Here is a 19,994-nt window from a genome sequence, read left to right on the forward strand (position 1 = left end):
CTCTATGTTTTAGCTGCAGCGTAGTCTTCACGTTGATACCTAACATTACAACGGCAGCCAATCACTCAGCTCAGTGGCTTGTGCCGCCAATATCAACAGAGCCGTTAAGCTCAGTGATTGGCTGCACCAGTGATGCGAACTGTAAACAGGGGTAGACACAGACAGTAGAGTACCCCAGTGTCACGCATGGAGTAGGAGATGTCCATATACACTCCCTGGCAGACGTTCTGTCACTTATCCATGTTATGTAAATAAAAGCTTATAACCTAACTTTAAATTCATCCATTGGTTTTATAAATTACTCTTTTGAAACCTAAAACCCTCCCAAATTTGGTTTAGGTTATGAAAATAAAGTTGCTGCAAAGCTGAAATATTGATCATTTAATGAACACTGACAGGTCAGATTTTGGCAAGACAAAAGTTTTGTCGCCTTATCATATAATGCACCCAATCCTAGTTTACATCCTCACCTGTGCTCACTAAATGATCACTTAATTAGTGGGTGTGTATTAAAAGAAACCCAGCACCCCAGACCTTCAGTTGAACTGCAACTTGACCTCTGACAACATGCCAAAAATCCACCCTGCAGCCAAAGCCTTGATTATCATCAAGAGGCTGAAGACCAGATCCACTGCAGAGGTGGCTGGCACCTTTAATGTGTCTCAGCGTCAAGTACAAAGAATTAAAAAAAGATATGAAGAGACTGGAGATGTTATTGACAAGCCCAGGTCCGGCAGACACCGCAAGACAACTGCTCAGGAGGAACGTTTGTTGGTTAGAATATCCAAAGCCAGCCCCTCTTCCACTGCAGCGGAGCTCCAAAAGGCCTGGTCACCTCAAGTCCCTTTGTCAACTAGAACAGTTTGTAGGATTCTGTCTTGAAATGGCCTCCATGGTCGAATCAGTGCCCAGAAGCCAGCACTAAACAAAAGGCAATTAAAAAACCGTGTGGCATTTGTCAAGTAGCACAGCCTGCTAAACAGATGGACGCTGGAAAAGTGGCAGAAGGTGGATTTCTCTAATAAATCTTCAGTTGAAATACACCACAGCCGCCACAAATATTGCAGGAGACCTACTAGAGCCTATATGGATCCAAAATACACCCAGAAAACAGTTAAGTTTGGTGGTGGAAAGATCATGGTCTGGGGTTACATTCAATATGGGGGTGTGTGAAACATTTGCAAGGTGGAAGGCAATATCAATAGCCTAAAATATCAAGAAGTATTAGCTACCTCTTACATTCCCAATCATAAAAGGGGTCAAATTCTGCAACAGGATGGTGCTCCATCTCAAACATCCATCTCTACAAGAAAGTTCCTCCTGGCAAAGAAGATCAAGGTGCTCAAGGACTGGCCAGCCCAGTCACCAGACATGAACATCATTGAGCATGTTTGGGGTAGGATGAAAGAGGAAGCTCGGAAGACAAAACCAAAGAATCTAGATGATCTCTGGGAGGCATGTAAGACTGCATTCTTTGCTATTCCTGATGACTTCATCAATAAATTATATGAATCATTGTTGAACCGCATGGATGCAGTCCTTCAAACTCATGGAAGTCACACAAAATATTAAATATGGCTCTAATAGCACCACAACTTCATTCACCAATGTTATGCAACATATCTTTGTATTAGAAGTTAATTATTTGTTTGAATTTCACATTACTTTCTGTGGGCGACAAAACTTTTGTCTTGCAAAAATCTGACCTTTCTGTGGTCATTAAATGACCAATATTTCAGCTTTGCAGCAACTTTATTTTCATAACATAAACCAAATTTGGGAGGGTTTCAGATTTCAAAAGAGTAATTTATAAAACCAATGGATGAATTTAAAGTCAGGTTATAAGTTTTTATTTACATAACATGCATAAGTGACAGAACTTCTGTCAGGGAATGTATAACGCATGACACATGGGATCAGACTTAACGGGCATCTGATGCAATACAAAAATACCACAAAAAGGGGGGAACACGGGAGTCATGATACAACAGAGGTCCCTGCCGCTAAGGAGAGGGGTGAGGGGGCACCTCCTGAACTCACCTCAAGCTGACTACTGAGCTCCCTAGCGTCCCTATACAGGTTCCTCCAACCTGTCAGTGAGCCGGATACCATAGGCTTTCAGCTAGACCTCCACTCACCCTGCCTAGTGAGTAGGCCAACGAGTACACTAGACTTGCCACTACACTAATAAACATGGAGGAAAAAGAAAGACAGACATGGGAATAAACAGAAGGATACAAAGCGCCAAACTTCACTGTAGCAGACGGACTCCAAAGTAACAAGTGGATGGTTGCAGGACAAAACCTCAGCAGTTCCTTCCACCATGCTGCCCAAAGTAGAAATGGATTCTAACAGCAGCAAGGTCTGCTGGGAAGGCTCCCGTAACCTAAATGGGTGTGGGTGCAATGCAGCTACAACTGACCTGCCCTGCTCTGAGCTGCTGGCAACAAAGCCTGAAATTAATTTAGGAGATGCCAAACGAAAGGAAACCTCGTTTTAATGAGGAGTTAAGATGGAGATGGGAGGCGCCAGTCCTAAGGCTGTTACTAGTCTCAAAACAGCAGGAAGACGACCGTGACAGGCTGTGTACCCAATCATCCAATAGCTCATCATAAAGCACCTAATTATTTTTCTCTAACAATCCTCCAGTTTTTATGAGCTTTTATGTTAATTAGCTCAGGCCCTGATGTTCAACCTAATTGATAGTAGCAAATTACTATTAAGATGACAGTGGGCCATTGAACCAATTGGGCCCTGGTGCTTACCAATGGTATGTCCGCCCTTGATGTGACGTCACCGCAACAGCCAAAACACAGAGACTGGATCAGCAGCAGGCAGACATTGCCGGAGTGGGGGAGAGTGAATATTATCTGGCTTTGTTATTTCACATCACAGGAATCATCTAGGGTACACTTTCCTAAAAGTAAAAAAGCCCTTTAAGGCTAAGTTTACATGTGCTGTAGTCATCAGTCAAAATGGATCCATTGGAAAACGGATCTTTGCCAGATCCATTTTTTTAACATGGGAGTTTATGGACAACGGATCCATTAGCGGATTGCTATTTAGCCATTCGTTATACTTGCATTTGTAACAAATCCATTGTTTTCTTAATGTTTTCTTTGGATGATAAATAGCTATCCGTTAACGGATTTTTTTGTCCATAGACTCCCATGTTAAAAAAGGATCCTGCCGCCATCTGTTACTTAACAACGGACAAAAAAGTTGTGTTTGCACAACCTTTTTGCAAACAGATCTCTAACAGATGTGTGATAATGGATGGCTACAGGGCACGTGAACCCAGCCTAAAGGGGATGTCTGAGAATTTAACATTGATGACCTATTTTTAAGAATAGGACATCAATTTCTGATTGGTGTCAGTGCCGGGTATCACATCCCCACCAATCAGCTGTTCTCGATGCCACAACCGGATGAAACTACTCAGTTGCGTAACTGCACAGCACAGCTCCATCAACGAAATAGTGGTACTGCACATCTGCCCCCTATTGATTTGAATAGGGTGCGGATATTCAGTACTCAAGCCAGGCCACTATACCGTTGACCAAGCTGTGCAGCTTGCAACTGACTAGTTCTAAACGGCGGTGGCACTGTGAACAAATGATTGTCAGTGGTGCTGGGTGTCGCACCCCCACCAATCAGACACTCATCAACCATCCTGAGGATAGGTCATTAATGTTAAAGTCCTGGTCATCCTCTTTAAAGGGAATTTGTCACCAGGTTTTTGCTCCCCGATCTGAAAGCGGCATACTGTAGAGACAGAGCCCCTGAGTCCAGCGATGTGTCACTTACTGAGCTGTTTGCTGTCATTTTGATAAAATCAATGTTTTCTCTGCTGCAGATCGAGCAGTTATACAGGAGCTCATGAATATTCTTGACTATCTGTGTAGCACCCTTGAGCCACTCAGGGCACTACAAGGAACTGCATCCTCAAGGGCAGGGTTTCTCAACTCCAATCCTCAAGCCCCCACAACAGATCATGTTTTCAGGTTTTCCTCAAGCAAGCTTTTAGGATTTCCTTAAGGTTGAACAGGTGATGGAATTATTCCCTGTCTAATATCGAGGAAAACCTGAAAACATGATCTGTTGGTGGGTCTTGAGGATTGAAGTTGAGAAATACTGCTCTTGGGGATGCAGGACCCTATCCCTTGGGACCTGGAGTACCAGTGCCGATACCACCAAAGCACAACCAAAATCCTAGTTCTCCACTCCACACCGGGCATAGAGGGTTAACCACCTAAGGGGATGGTCGCCATGGAAGGAACGAGTCCTGGGGTTTAGCCAGCCTGGTGGGAGGGGTCATAAGTCAGTGTAGAGAAGTGTGGCACACAGAGAGGTGTGCAAATGTGTTTGAGCTGGGTCCGTGCAACGGTGACCCCGGGGGCACGGGAGAGAGGTCACCAGGGCGGGTACGGATAGGTACCGCTGGGATCGGAGCACGCACGGGGCACAGGGCCATAAATCAGGCACCAGTTCTACACGGCTTGATAATTACCTGCCCGGTGAGGACACCTTCATGGACTTCACCGAACCAAATAATCCGGGGGGCATCAGCAGTTAACTAGGACCGGGGTTCGGACACTTACCTCCCCACAGTGTCCGCACTGCCCGCCGTACGGAGAAGGAGACTGTACCCCAAAAGGGACAGTCGGCTATAGGCTCAAACATGGGGAGGAAATTAAAGAGTTAATTGTAATTTTTTGTGTGTATATATTCTATTTTGAATTTTTCAAGCTAACAAAGCTCAATGCAACAAAAGGCTTTCATATCTAGAGTAACAACCCACAGACCTCTCAGATGTGTTCAAAAATAGACAATACTCGTATAGATTAACCAGCCTGTTTTCATCGTTTCGATCCGTTTATCTGCACATTCCCAACAGGATTTTCTGCTAGGAACGTGCTAACTCCAGCTGTCCTCACATTTCTAGGCGTGCAGCTGATATCCATCCCTATGAGAACAGCTTATGTTCTATGATGGCGCAGCTATTAAGTCCTCATGTCTGAAAACAGCTCTGGTAATGCATTAATGATACCCATCATCCGCCATCCTAAGTGCTATTGTGGTGGTGAACAATAGCTTTTCACTTCGCTTTACCAGGTGAATAATTATCTCTTCAGACTCGATGGATAATTTATTGCGGTATTTTAACTCATTTTTCAGGAGAGCCTCTTCCCCGCAATCACAGGCATTGTTTAACACTCAGAAGTTTTTGTGAAAACGAGAAGGTGCCTGACTTCTACAGACAGACAGAGAAATATGTATAGCGGCATGTGCACAGAAATCAGGCCCCTACTGAAGATCCTTAGTGTTTCAACCCACTAAGATACCCACTATTCTCCCGCACAGTATAATACCTCCTAAATTGCCTCCAACACACACACAGTATGATACCCCACGACCAAGCAAAATTTGCCCTACAGTAGATCCCATACACATACAGCATAATGTAACATCCAGCAAAGTATGATACCCTTACAGTGGCCTGAAAACAGTATGATGCACCCACAATGCCCATCAACGCAGTATGAGGCCCCTATAGTTCTCCTCCCACACAGTATGATGCCCCTATAGTTCTCCTCTTACACAGTATGATGCCCCTATAGTTCTCCTCCCACACTGTATGATGCCCCTATAGTTCTCCTCCCACACAGTATGATGCCCCTATAGTTCTCCTCTTACACAGTATGATGCCCCTACAGTTCTCCTCCCACACTGTATGATGCCCCTATAGTTCTCCTCCCACACAGTATGATACCCCTATAGTTCTCCTCCCACACTGTATGAGGCCCCTATAGTTCTCCTCCCACACAGTATGATGCCCCTATAGTTCTCCTCCCACACAGTATGATACCCCTATAGTTCTCCTCCCACACAGTATGATTCCAATATAGTTCTCCTCCCACACAGTATGATGCCCCTATCATTCACCTCCCACACAGTATGATACCCCTATAGTTCTCCTCCCACACAGTATGATACCCCTATAGTTCTCCTCCCACACAATATAATGTCCCTATAGGTCTCCCACACAGTATGATGCCCCTATAGTTCACCTCCCACACAGTATGATGCCCCTATAGTTCCTCCCACACAGTATGATGCCCCTATAGGTCTCCTCCCACACAGTATGATGCCCCTATAGTTCTCCTCTTACACAGTATGATGTCCCTATAGTTCTCCTCCCACACAGTATGATGCCCCTATAGTTCTTCTCCCACACAGTATGATGCCCCTATAGTTCTCCTCTTACACAGTATGATTCCCCTATAGGTCTCCTCCCACACAGTATGATGCCCCTATAGTTCTCCTCCCACACAGTATGATGCCCCTATAGTTCTCCTCCCACACAGTATGATGCCAATATAGTTCTCCTCCCACACAGTATGATGCCCCTATAGTTCTCCTCTTACACAGTATGATGCCCCTATAGTTCTCCTCCCACACAGTATGATGCCCCTATAGTTCTCCTCCCACACAGTATGATACCCCTATAGTTCTCCTCCCACACAGTATGATACCCCTATAGTTCTCCTCCCACACAATATAATGTCCCTATAGGTCTCCCACACAGTATGATGCCCCTATAGTTCACCTCCCACACAGTATGATGCCCCTATAGTTCCTCCCACACAGTATGATGCCCCTATAGGTCTCCTCCCACACAGTATGATGCCCCTATAGTTCTCCTCTTACACAGTATGATGTCCCTATAGTTCTCCTCCCACACAGTATGATGCCCCTATAGTTCTTCTCCCACACAGTATGATGCCCCTATAGTTCTCCTCTTACACAGTATGATTCCCCTATAGGTCTCCTCCCACACAGTATGATGCCCCTATAGTTCTCCTCCCACACAGTATGATGCCCCTATAGTTCTCCTCCCACACAGTATGATGCCAATATAGTTCTCCTCCCACACAGTATGATGCCCCTATAGTTCTCCTCTTACACAGTATGATGCCCCTATAGTTCTCCTCCCACACAGTATGATGCCCCTATAGTTCTCCTCCCACACAGTATGATGCCCCTATAGTTCTCCTCCCACACAGTATGATGCCCCTATAGTTCTCCTCCCACACAGTATGATGCCAATATAGTTCTCCTCCCACACAGTATGATGCCCCTATAGTTCTCCTCCCACACAGTATGATGCCCCTATAGTTCTCCTCCCACACAGTATGATGCCCCTATAGTTCTCCTCTTACACAGTATGATGCCCCTATAGTTCTCCTTCCACACGATATAATGCCCCTATAGTTATCTTCCCACACAGTATGATGCCCCATAGTTCTCCTCCCACACAGTATGATTCCAATATAGTTCTCCTCCCACACAGTATGATGCCCCTATAGTTCTCCTCCCACACAGTATGATGCACCTATAGTTCTCCTCCCACACAGTATGATGCCCCTATAGTTCTCCTCCCACACAGTATGATGCCCCTATAGTTCTCCTCCCACACAGTATGATGCCCCTATAGTTCTCCTCCCACACAGTATGATGCCCCTATAGTTCTCCTCTTACACAGTATGATGCCCCTATAGTTCTCCTTCCACACAATATAATGCCCCTATAGTTCTCTTCCCACACAGTATGATACCCCTATAGTTCTCCTCCCACGCAGTATGATGCACCTATAGTTCTCCTCCCACACAGTATGATGCCCCTATAGTTCTCCTCCCACACAGTATGATGCCCTATAGTTCTCTTTTTACACAGTATGATGCCCCTATAGTTCTCCTCGCACACAGTATAATTCCCCTATAGTTATCCTCCTACACAATATAATGCCCCTATAGTTCTCCTCTTACACAGTAATGATGCCCCTATAGTTCACCTCCCACACAGTATGATGCCCCTATAGTTCTCCTCCCACACAATATAATGTCCCTATAGGTCTCCCACACAGTATGATGCCCCTATAGTTCACCTCCCACACAGTATGATGCCCCTATAGGTCTCCTCCCACACAATATAATGTCCCTATAGGTCTCCCACACAGTATGATGCCCCTATAGTTCACCTCCCACACAGTATGATGCCCCTATAGTTCACCTCCCACACAGTATGATGCCCCTATAGGTCTCCTCCCACACAGTATGATGCCCCTATAGTTCTCCTCTTACACAGTATGATGTCCCTATAGTTCTCCTCCCACACAGTATGATGCCCCTATAGTTCTTCTCCCACACAGTATGATGCCCCTATAGTTCTCCTCTTACACAGTATGATTCCCCTATAGGTCTCCTCCCACACAGTATGATGCCCCTATAGTTCTCCTCCCACATAGTATGATGCCCCTATAGTTCTCCTCCCACACAGTATGATGCCAATATAGTTCTCCTCCCACACAGTATGATGCCCCTATAGTTCTCCTCTTACACAGTATGATGCCCCTATAGTTCTCCTCCCACACAGTATGATGCCCCTATAGTTCTCCTCCCACACAGTATGATGCCCCTATAGTTCTCCTCCCACACAGTATGATGCCCCTATAGTTCTCCTCCCACACAGTATGATGCCAATATAGTTCTCCTCCCACATAGTATGATGCCCCTATAGTTCTCTTCCCACAAAAGATGATGCCCCTATAGTTCTCCTCCCACACAGTATAATGCCCCTATAGTTATTCTCCTACACAATATAATGCCCCTATAGTTCTCCTCTTACACAGTAATGATGCCCCTATAGTTATCCTCCTACACAATATAATGCCCCTATAGTTCTCCTCTTACACAGTAATGATGCCCCTATAGTTCTCCTCCCACACAGTATGATTCCCCTATAGGTCTCCTCCCACACAGTATGATGCCCCTATAGTTCTCCTCCCACACAGTATAATGCCCCTATAGTTATCCTCCTACACAATATAATGCCCCTATAGTTCTCCTCTTACACAGTAATGATGCCCCTATAGTTATCCTCCTACACAATATAATGCCCCTATAGTTCTCCTCTTACACAGTAATGATGCCCCTATAGTTCTTCTCCCACACAGTATGATTCCCCTATAGGTCTCCTCCCACACAGTATGATGCCCCTATAGTTCTCCTCCCACACAGTATAATGCCCCTATAGTTATCCTCCTACACAATATAATGCCCCTATAGTTCTCCTCTTACACAGTAATGATGCCCCTATAGTTATCCTCCTACACAATATAATGCCCCTATAGTTCTCCTCTTACACAGTAATGATGCCCCTATAGTTCTCCTCCCACACAGTATGATGCCCCTATAGTTCTCCTCCCACACAGTATGATGCCCCTATAGTTCTCCTCCCACACAGTATGATGCCAATATAGTTCTCCTCCCACATAGTATGATGCCCCTATAGTTCTCTCACACAGTATGACACCTCTAGCTCACACTAGGTCCAGGAAGTACCAAGGGAATGGCGAAAAGGAAGGGAAACTGTATGTCTAGGGATGGGGTAGATGGTGACCCCTGACCAAACATACCACTGGTCCCTGAGGTCCCTCAACACCCGGGATAGATTCCGCACCTATGAGCTGAGCATGATACCATACTCTAGGTATCCCTAGTGCTGGGCCCTAAATAGGGAACGGATGGGATGAACAACACAAGGAGGACAAAAAGGGGGAAAATGCATGAACTACTTATCCACAGATCTCTCAGGCAGAAGTTCAGCAAAGTTTCAGCAACAACTCCACAGAGGAGTACAAGCCACCTGCTTGCAACCAGAGCTTAAATGACCTGAATAATATCACCAGCACCAGTCCAGGGAAGATGGGAGTATTTAAGCACCAAGAGAATACTGATAATCAGCAGCTGAATGGAAGGAGGTCTCCTCTGTGAAAACCCACAAGGAAAGCTACCTAGTACAATGAATACTACAACAGTAGAAATTGAGGGAGTATTTTGTGCAGCCAAACGCTGTGTCACTCTACAGTTCTCCTCCCACATGTCATCCCAGATGTTCCCCGCAAAGAACCTTCATAGTATTATACCCACACCATATAATGCCCCTACAGTTCTCCTCCCACACAGTATGATGCCTCTACAGATCTCCTTCCATGTGATCCCAGATGTCCCCCACAGTGATCCTTCACAGTATTATACCCACACAGTATGATGACCCCATAGTATGATTTTGTTATGAATGTGTAATCAACTCATGTGAGAAAGATAGGTAAAACACTGAAAAAACTGCAACTGACCCAGTTAGTTCCTGTACAGACTAAAGATTCGGACTCTGAAGTCCCTAATGAGATACGGAAAAAGGAAAAAAAGGATCCAGCCCAGACTCCAAGGAAGAGATGTGTAGGCCACTGTGTAGAATGTAAAAAACACCTTTATAATACTCACCTAGGGGCTGTCCGGTCCGAGGGGTGTCACTGGTCTCAGTCCGGTGCCTTCTCCATCTTGTGCGATTGCCTTCCTCTTGCCTAGCCCTGTATGCAGGACGCATTCAGCGTCATTTACACAGAGGCCTCTATTGCGCTCTTGCTCATGTGCACTTTGTGTACTGCAGTACTGTAGTGTGCACATGCGGGTGGTCTTTGATCTTTCCTCGCGCCTGCGCATTACAACAGTAGTTTGCTCTGCCCTCAGCATGGCAGATCAAAGCGCACATGCGCAGGAGCGCGAGCGCAATGGAGGCGTCAAGCACACGGGGCTGGGCAGGAGGACGGCGACTACACAAGATGGAGGAGGCGCTGCACCGAGAGAAGTGACACCTATCGGACCGGACCGCCCCGTGCGTGAGTATAATAAGGGTGTTTTTTACGTTCTACAGATTGGCCTGTGCACTTATATACAGTATTCTAGAATGCTGTATATAGGGGTCACTGGTAGTGGCCGCAGCTTATGAGGGAAAAACCTTGTGACAGGTTCCCTTTAAACTGGAGCTTCATAGTTTAACTTTTCATTAATTTTTCTTTCTCTTCACTCTTACACCTTCTTACGAAAAATGTGTCACAATCTGTCCATTCCGTGACCCCCGGAATGAGGCCAGGGTCCTGTTCGTTCTGGCCTCATTTCGGGGGTCACGCCGCCATATCTTGGTGCTGCTGCCTCCGGGATGTCGCCAGTGATATTTCCGGCTCTGCTATGTGCTCCGTTCCTCTGAGAAGTTCTCGGTTTCTTGTCCTGACAACCGGTACTGTTTGTCCTGACCTCCATTCCCCTTGCCCGACCTGACTTCCATCCCTCTTGCCCGACCTGACCTGATCTCTGTCCCCTCGACCTGACCACCGTTTCCCCGGCCTGTCCTATCTTTGTTTCTCATGCCCATCCATACCCCATCTCTCCTACAAGGGTGTGTCCAGCTCACCTCTTTGTTTTAGGAGACCATCATTTCACCATGCAGGGATCCATTTGGAGTCAGCCCGCTCCCTTAGTATCCAAGATTCAAAGAAGTCGATCCAGCACGGTGCATTTGATTAAAAATAAAAGTCCTTTATTGAAAAACCATTAAAAAGTCCATTATGCCATGCTAGGAGGACGTGTTTCGGACGGGTTGTCCTTACTCAGTCTCCAAGACTTTAGGAGACTGAGTAAGGACAACCCGTCCGAAACGCGTCCTCCTAGCATGGCATAATGGACTTTTTAATGTTTTTTCAATAAAGGACTTTTATTTTTAATCAAATGCACCGTGCTGGATCGACTTCTTTGAATCCCATCTCTACCACCCGACCTTTCTTCCATACCTCCCTGTCCTCTGTTCTTCTGTCCTGTGTTCCCCACGTCCTCCCCTGTACTATCTTGATCTCCCAGTATCCAACCTCGGCTCTGTTCATTGACTTTGGATAGTTTTCTCCTCGGTACACACGTGATATCCCGGCATAGACCCTGACTGTTCGACTATCCCTGATCTTGTGTAAGCGACCTCTAGAGGGCTTCTCTCTAACTATACTCAGGGGTTCTTTTCCTACCTGAGTCCCTAGTGGTAGCTTGACATAACCGGTACATATTAAGTCAAGTCAAGGTTTTATTTCATTCTGGGCAAAGGTTATTGATTCTTACATGGTTTTTTATTTGCTATAGCTTTTTTACTCCCTATGTGTACCCTGCGATGGCCCATATTTGGTGCTTTTTGAGTGGTTTTACCCCTCCAACATACCTGATACAGCTCTGACGGTTCTCTTGCCAATGCTGCCGGCAGAGGAGGTAATCCCGGCAAACCACTGGAATGACTCATGTAGTGTTCAGCTTCCACCTTTGACTAAAAAAAGTGAATACAATTATTAAAAAGGTAAAGGTAAAGTCGCCATAGGAAACAAAATACAATAATTTGATAACAATTTGTTCCAAAAATGGCAAAAACTTATATTTTGAAAAACGTAAAAACATAATGAAAGCAATAAAGAAAGCATTAAAAAATCTCTACATTTTAATATATTGTTTCAATACTGGGGACATGTTTAGGATTTCATTATAGAAAATTGCATTGTAAGTTACTGACATTGAAAAAAAAGTAATAACACAGCAAAATCAAAACTTTTATTACATAGTCCCGAATAGCTTTGGCTCTAATGGGACTAGTAACATTAAATCACGATCTAAAGTGCAAAAACAATTATTTCAATATTTCACAGGCTGATCTGTGGCAGCGGCGATTGTAGGAGTGTAACGTTAATTGAAACACATTTATAAGGAGTAAATCACTTTGTACTACTAGTCCACTAATGGAGGAGCTAAGGTAGTGGTTCACTGCTCCAGCTCATTGAGGATAGGCCTGGGCAGGTAATGGGGTAGTACAAATTTAGATTTTTTGTTCAGAAAGGGAAAGGGGTAGAAACAAATTTGGTAGTTAACTCCTATCCTATGAATACCTTCCTGTTGGTGATGGCGGTGGGTGTGACCTCTCGGACCCCCACTTAATAGGATAGGAGGACCAACATGACAGCAACGGAGACCTTCAACAGGCTTCCATGAAAATCCACTAGCACCCCATGATTGCATTATGGATAGGCCACAGGGAGCTGGTGCACTCCCGTAATAGCAATCCAGCCATTTAATTGCTGCCATCACTGATTGACATCGGCATATAAGTGATTAAGTAGCAATTATCTGCTGAACCTCCTCCATACATGCACACTGTAACAGTGGCATACACTTACATCAGGGTGTACCATTCACAGTGACGGCCCCCTTCACCTACCTCGTCATCACAGTTTTAGCGATATCTCATCATCAGGATGTGTAAACCGTTAAATAGAATGGTGGAACAAGGAGCCAATGGCTACCTTATCTACCATTCAGCCTGTACCTGTGAATATGAGACTGCATGCACTGCAGGAGCGATGATGTCACTACATCGCGTCTGTGAGTATGAGACTCCATGCACTGCAGCCGCAAAGTTGTTACTACATGGTGCCAGTGAGTCTGAGACTCCATGCATTGCAGGCACAATAATGTCATTAAATCGTGCCTGTGAGTCTGAGACTTCATGCATTGTAGACACACAACATCACTACACCATGCCTATGGGTCTGAGACTATATGCATTGTAGACACAACAACATCACTACACCGTGCCTGTGGGTCTGAGACTCCATGAACTGCAGGCACAATAATGTCACTACATTGTGTCTGAGTCTGAGACTCCATGCACTGCAGCCGTGATGATGTCACTACGTTGTGCCTGTGAGTCTGAGACTCCATGAACTGCAGCCGTGATGATGTCACTATGTTGTGCCTGTGAGTCTGAGATTCCATGCACTGCAGGCGTGATGATGTCACTACGTTGTGCCTGTGAGTCTGAGACTATATGCACTGTAGGCACAATATCACTACATCGTGCCTGTGAGTCTGAGACTCCATGAACCGCAGGCACAATTATGTCACTACATCGTACCTGTGAGTTTGAGACTACATGCACTGAAGGCACAATAAAGTACCTACATAGGGCCTGTGAGACTAAAGGGGGCTTTACACACAGCAACATCGCTAGCGATGTCGCTGGTGAACGGACTCGCCCCCGTCGGTTCTGCGTCACGGGCAAATCGCTGCCCGTGGCACACAATATCGTTAGGAGCCGTCAGATGGACTTACCTGCCTAGCGACATCGCTGTGGCCGGCGAACCGCCTCCTTTATAAGGGGGCGGTCCATGCGGCGTCACTAAGCGGCCGCCCAATAGAAACGGAGGGGCGGAGATGAGCGGCCGTAACATCCCGCCCACCACCTTCATTACTCATTGCCGGCGGCCGCAGGTTAGCTGTATTTCGTTGTTCCCAAGGTGTCACACGTAGCGATGTGTGCTGCCTTGGGAACGATGAACACCCTGCGTCCTCAACAATCAACGATTTTTTGAAAAGGAATGACGTGTCAACGATGGACGATTTGGTGAGTATTTTCCATCGTTAACGGCCGTTCGTTGGTGTCACACGCAACGATGCCGGATGTGCGTCACGGAATCTGTGACCCCAGCGATATATCGTTAGATACGTCGTTGCGTGAAACGGGGCCTTAAGACTCCATGCACTGCAGGTGCGATGCACAGACCGGAGCAGTGTATTAGAGGAACAGGCTGAAGTGAGTATTGTTTTCTTTGCGTCTAACACAAAAGAAAAATTCTATTTGTTGGAACGAAGATTAAAGACCTAGAAAAGAACATCAAATATAATGGCATCAAACAAACATCTGAACCGTCCAGACATTTTATAAGACACTTCATGGAGGTGAAAGTGCAAAAGCAAAGAACTGTAAAATTATTGACTGGTTTAATCTTGAACTGATGCCAAATAGCACTGAGACTACTTTGGATGGAAGATTAATCAACTGGGTGGAATCACTAAATCAACTCTTTGACATGCAGCAAAAATAATGCAACCAAATTTATTATGGCAAGACAATCAGGTTTGTAGGAGTAGAAGGAATACAAGGAAAAGTGCAATGAGCAGTAAAATGAACATAATACCACATTGTCATCCAGACAAATAGATGCACTTATGCAGCTTTCATTTAAAAAAAAAAAAAAAGAATTGGAATGATGGAAATCCAAAGTGTTGAAACACTGACTGACATATGCATTATAGTACAGCAGTATTTTTTTTCTAATTATTTTTTTATTTTAATTATAATACTATTTTTTAGATTTTTTTTTTCAGTCTACTCAGGGACTTTACTATTTGAATGCTTGTTTAATACATTTCAATGTTTTTATTGCAGTTTAAGCATCCTAGATTACTGTCACACGGTGTTTAGCTCTAAATTTGCTAAATGTCATGGCGGCATCTGACGCTGTTCACACTGCAGAGTCTGACACTCCTCACTATGCCTCCTTTGGTGTTTCTGAGTTTGGCCCCAACCAGCTGTTTTCTCATTAGTGATCAGGCTTGCAGGAATTAATTTCTGCCAGCCTGCTAGTTACCTCTTGGATCGCAGATTGTGGGAGACCTATCACAGTAACTACCCGCCTTTCTAAGATGGAGGAGCCTGTCTTTCAATGCCGACTATAGCTTTAGCTACACCGGTCCGTGTGCTGTCCCAGCCCTGCTGGTGATTATATTGTTTTGTGTGTGGAGTTATTGTGTAGTTCTTATTTTCCTCCTTATCACCTCTGTGTGAGCGTGCTGCGTGACTGAGTTTTTATTTCCCGTTTGTCCGTATCTGTGGGTTCTACCACTTGACGCATTCACAGGGTATGGGTGGGTTACTTGTTACCGGGTCGGTGCGGGGGTTGGGATATCACAGCAGCCGGGCCCGGTTCCGTGACTCCGGTGGTGTCAATAAATGGGGGGGATGATGATGGGGATTTTAGTTCTTTGTGACGCCACCTGTGGTGTGCGGCTATAATATGGGAGCCGCCGCTGCAGGGGATTTCCTCTGAGGGCCGATAGTAGTGTAGCTAGGTTGGTACAGCTCTCCACAGGCAGAGCTCAGGCCCACAGGGAGGTTGGAAGTAGTAGTCCATTCTAATAAAGGAGCGCGGGGCGTGGGAAGGATTGGACGACACAGCGGTTTCAGTTTAAGTTCTTTACTCACTGAGATGTCCCCGCCTTTGCACTGCCGGACTCCGCTGTGATGGACCCCAGCCGATTCCGCATAGTTTGGAGGCCAGAATCGGTGTTTTTTCCTGTGAGTCCTTCCTCCCTGCGCTGTGGTGTGTGGGTCCCTGCGGCCTGAAGCCACGCAGGGACCCGAGTCCTTAAATGGACCCCCTGCCTGTCCTATATGTTCGGCAGTGCAAGTCCGTTACTGGCGCTGTTCTCTTGTCACGACTCCTGGCTCTATATACTGCTGTGCCCAGCACGCTGTGTAGGCCAGAAGACTTAAAATACTCTGCCCGGCGGATTCTGCTGGCTGGACGTGAAGTGCCCACCAGCCTAGGGCTTCACACCCTGTGTTGTGTGCTCGGTCCTGAGGGAGCTATGGCACAGCTCTCCCCTTAGCGACCGTGTTCTCCCCATGTCTCACTTGTTCCGTGTCTGGCACTATCCCCTCCCCCTCGGGTTCCTGAACTAGTGAGCAGAGGGTCCACTACATTAGTCATGGCCACCCCCCCAAGTCTCAACCCTAGCCCAGTCCCAGTGAGAGGCCATCTAACTGTGTGTTGTGGTGGATTGTGCTGGTTTACTGGCAATGACCTCCTCCGTACCCGGGATGAATACTGCGCCTCTGGTGAGGTGCAGTACCCTGTGGCAACTGGAGCCTCAGGGGTGCCACACACTCATATCCTGGCCCTCCCCAGGGGTGAGGGAGAGGGGGTAGTAGATCAGGGCTGTCCACTAGCAGGGCAAGGCCCAGACATTGTCACCATTAGACGTATCTCTGGGATCAAAGACAACTAGAGCCCCCCTAGTCTGAGGGCCAATTTTGAAGCAGCGGTCCTCAGTTATCCCATCACACCCCGTGTTAATTACATTCCCATGATGAACTTTTGGTCAGTTGTTAATGTTGCAGATTTTCTGCAGCATTTTTGCCCTTATTAGATGTCAATTTTTTTTTTTCATCCTATTTATTCACATGCATTTTTATTGCGTTTTTGATGCTATGATTTATGTCTTTTGTTGGTATGTCACAGTTTAAGGAAAGTTGCTTTGGTTTTGATACTTCCTGTTATTTGGCTTTGACAATTTTTTATTTTTAATTTTTTATTTTATTTTTTATTTAGTCATGGGTGGATTACATGTGTTTTTTTTCTTGCAGATTTTTCCTCATCTAATGTAGTTCTATGAGGATAATCTGCAGATTTGAAGCTCGGTATCAGAAACGTGATGCAATAAATGGCGCAAACACGATGATTTCAGGTTCTTCAATAACAGCTCTGTACCTTCTTGCTCTTTCTATATCGAGATTCTATCATCAGAATAGTTTGGGGGAGGTGTTTGAGCCAGTCGCCACTCCTAATGCGTTTTGAGCTTGAAGTATATGAGCAGACTTATCTGTAGATTATAAAACTGATACAAACTTTATGTACTAATCATATAAAAGAAACACAAGTAAAAAAAGTACACGGCAACACCAACATGCCTTAGGGAGACATCAATTTATTTCTCCTGACATTCCTTTGGTATCTCCGAATAGCCGCTTGTTGAGTGCTCTTATTTGGATACGCATGCCTTTCATGTATTCATCAGGATTCAATTCAACTGTCACATCAAAGGTTTATCAACATGAATATGCATTTACTGATGTTATTTGCTTATGGGAAATAAATAGCATATGGAAGAGTTAGGGAGTGAATGTATGAAAAATAACAATCGATGGAGAGGTGGACGGCTTCTGATCCCATGTAATGTGCAGGCCAACTGAGTTTACTCTATTTGCTGGTTAGGACGTTGGTCACAAGAAAAATCAAGAAAAAGTTCAAGATGTTCTAAGCAAAGACTCAGGATCTCAATTTGCCCCACCACATGGTTCCAAATCACGAACAGCGTTAATGATAAGTCTTAGGAATTCTCAGAATAGGACAGTCGATAGATTTCTGACGGTTGGTAGGGTAGTCCGCTACCGATAGCACAGAAGGGCCTATTTTGAAAGAAGATTAAGTTCTCATGCTCAATCTCTATTCATCGTCTGTAGAACTGCTGAAATACCCAAGTGCTGTACTCAACTTTTTGGCAATCCCACACACAATGAATGTGTCACGCTAGGTATGGGTAAGTAACAAGTGCACGGCGAAAGGGAAGGGAAACCCTTTGTCTAGGGTGAGGCAAGAAATTGACCCCTGACCGATCCTACTGCTGGTCACTGGGGTCCCTCACCACCCTAGATAGATTCTGCACAAACGCGTTGAGCCGGATACCTGACCCTAGGTATCCCTTGTGCTGGGCCCTAAATAGGGAACAGATGGGATGAGCTCTTCATCAACTCCACTAACCACTATAGATGACACAAAGGGGACACATAGGGGGAAAAGCATGAACTACTTATCATTAGATGACTCAGGTAAAAGTTCAGCAGAGCTTACAACAATGATACCACAGAGAAGAAGAAACCACCTGCTTGCCACCTCAGCTTGAATGAACTGAAAATATCACCAGCACCAGTCCAGAGCAAGGAAGGGGTATTTAAACACCAAGAGAATACTGATGATCAACAGCTGGGTCCAAACGGGGGAGAGATGAATCCAGCGGGAAAGCTATCTATTACAATGAATACTGACAGCAGGAACAATAGAATGTCAGGGAGTATTCTGTGATGCCAATTGCAGTGACCTTCTATAGCCCGAAAACACATGACTGTGTCACCTGTGACACACCCTTGACAGAATGGAATGAATGTTCTAGCATGCAAATTTGCACAACATTCAAGATGGAGCTCCATTTTTGGGATCCACAATCCATTTCTGGGTTATCTCTGGTTTTCCCAACTGTCAGACCCCAGAGATCAGAAAGTCCCCTAAGGTAAAAAATTTTACATTCTGGAAAAAAACTTTTTAAAATGGTCACTTTTTTTAAAAAAAGTTTTGGTTAAAGTTTTTTTAATTACTAATAAAACAATGAACGCAACGTAAAAATACAATAATATTGTGTCTGACATTCTTTCGACCACATATAAAGTATGATCACCTTTTTCAGCATCACATAACACAAGCAGGTAGGACAAAGCAATCTGAATGCAATAGTGGCATAAACTAAAGGTAGATGCAAATTTCCTCTTCAGGGAAGAAGGAGATGAACTCTAGTGCCACCTACTAGAAGTACAGTTAGATCCAGAAATATTTGGACAGTGACACAATTTTCGCGAGTTGGGCTCTGCATGCCACCACATTGGATTTGAAATGAAATCTCTACAACAGAATTCAAGTGTAGATTGTAACGTTTAATTTGAAGGTTTGAACAAAAATATCTGATAGAAATTGTAGGAATTGTACACATTTCTTTACAAACACTCCACATTTTAGGAGGTCAAAAGTAATTGGACAAATAAACCAAACCCAAACAAAATATTTTTATTTTCAATATTTTATTGCGAATCCTTTGGAGGCAATCACTGCCTTAAGTCTGGAACCCATGGACATCACCAAACGCTGGGTTTCCTCCTTCTTAATGCTTTGCCAGGCCTTTACAGCCGCAGCCTTCAGGTCTTGCTTGTTTGTGGGTCTTTCCGTCTTAAGTCTGGATTTGAGCAAGTGAAATGCATGCTCAATTGGGTTAAGATCTGGTGATTGACTTGGCCATTGCAGAATGTTCCACTTTTTTGCACTCATGAACTCCTGGGTAGCTTTGGCTGTATGCTTGGGGTCATTGTCCATCTGTACTATGAAGCGCCGTCCGATCAACTTTGCGGCATTTGGCTGAATCTGGGCTGAAAGTATATCCCGGTACACTTCAGAATTCATCCGGCTACTCTTGTCTGCTGTTATGTCATCAATAAACACAAGTGACCCAGTGCCATTGAAAGCCATGCATGCCCATGCCATCACGTTGCCTCCACCATGTTTTACAGAGGATTTGGTGTGCCTTGGATAATGTGCCATTCCCTTTCTTCTAAGGAACAGGATGTGTCGTTGCTTACCAGTTAATCAGAGAATCAGCAAAGCAAAGGTACTAAAATTGTGGTCA

At 45.1% G+C, this 19,994-nt stretch overlaps 1 protein-coding gene across 1 annotated transcript in view; it reads right to left on the reverse strand.

Moving 5' to 3' along the window:
• The window catches only part of DNAH3 (dynein axonemal heavy chain 3), a 594,186-nt gene extending 581,069 nt beyond the window's left edge, over positions 1-13,117 (reverse strand). The window contains exons 1-2 of the mRNA XM_075319752.1: positions 13,103-13,117; positions 12,103-12,204 (exon numbers count right to left, since the gene is read on the reverse strand). Of these exons, the coding sequence (XP_075175867.1) occupies positions 12,103-12,204; positions 13,103-13,117 (117 nt within the window). The remainder of the gene's footprint in view (positions 1-12,102; positions 12,205-13,102) is intronic.
• Between the last annotated feature and the right edge of the window lie 6,877 nt (positions 13,118-19,994).

The sequence above is a fragment of the Anomaloglossus baeobatrachus genome, chromosome 7 (assembly GCF_048569485.1).
Source record: "Anomaloglossus baeobatrachus isolate aAnoBae1 chromosome 7, aAnoBae1.hap1, whole genome shotgun sequence".
In the NCBI taxonomy this organism is placed as follows: domain Eukaryota; kingdom Metazoa; phylum Chordata; class Amphibia; order Anura; family Aromobatidae; genus Anomaloglossus; species Anomaloglossus baeobatrachus.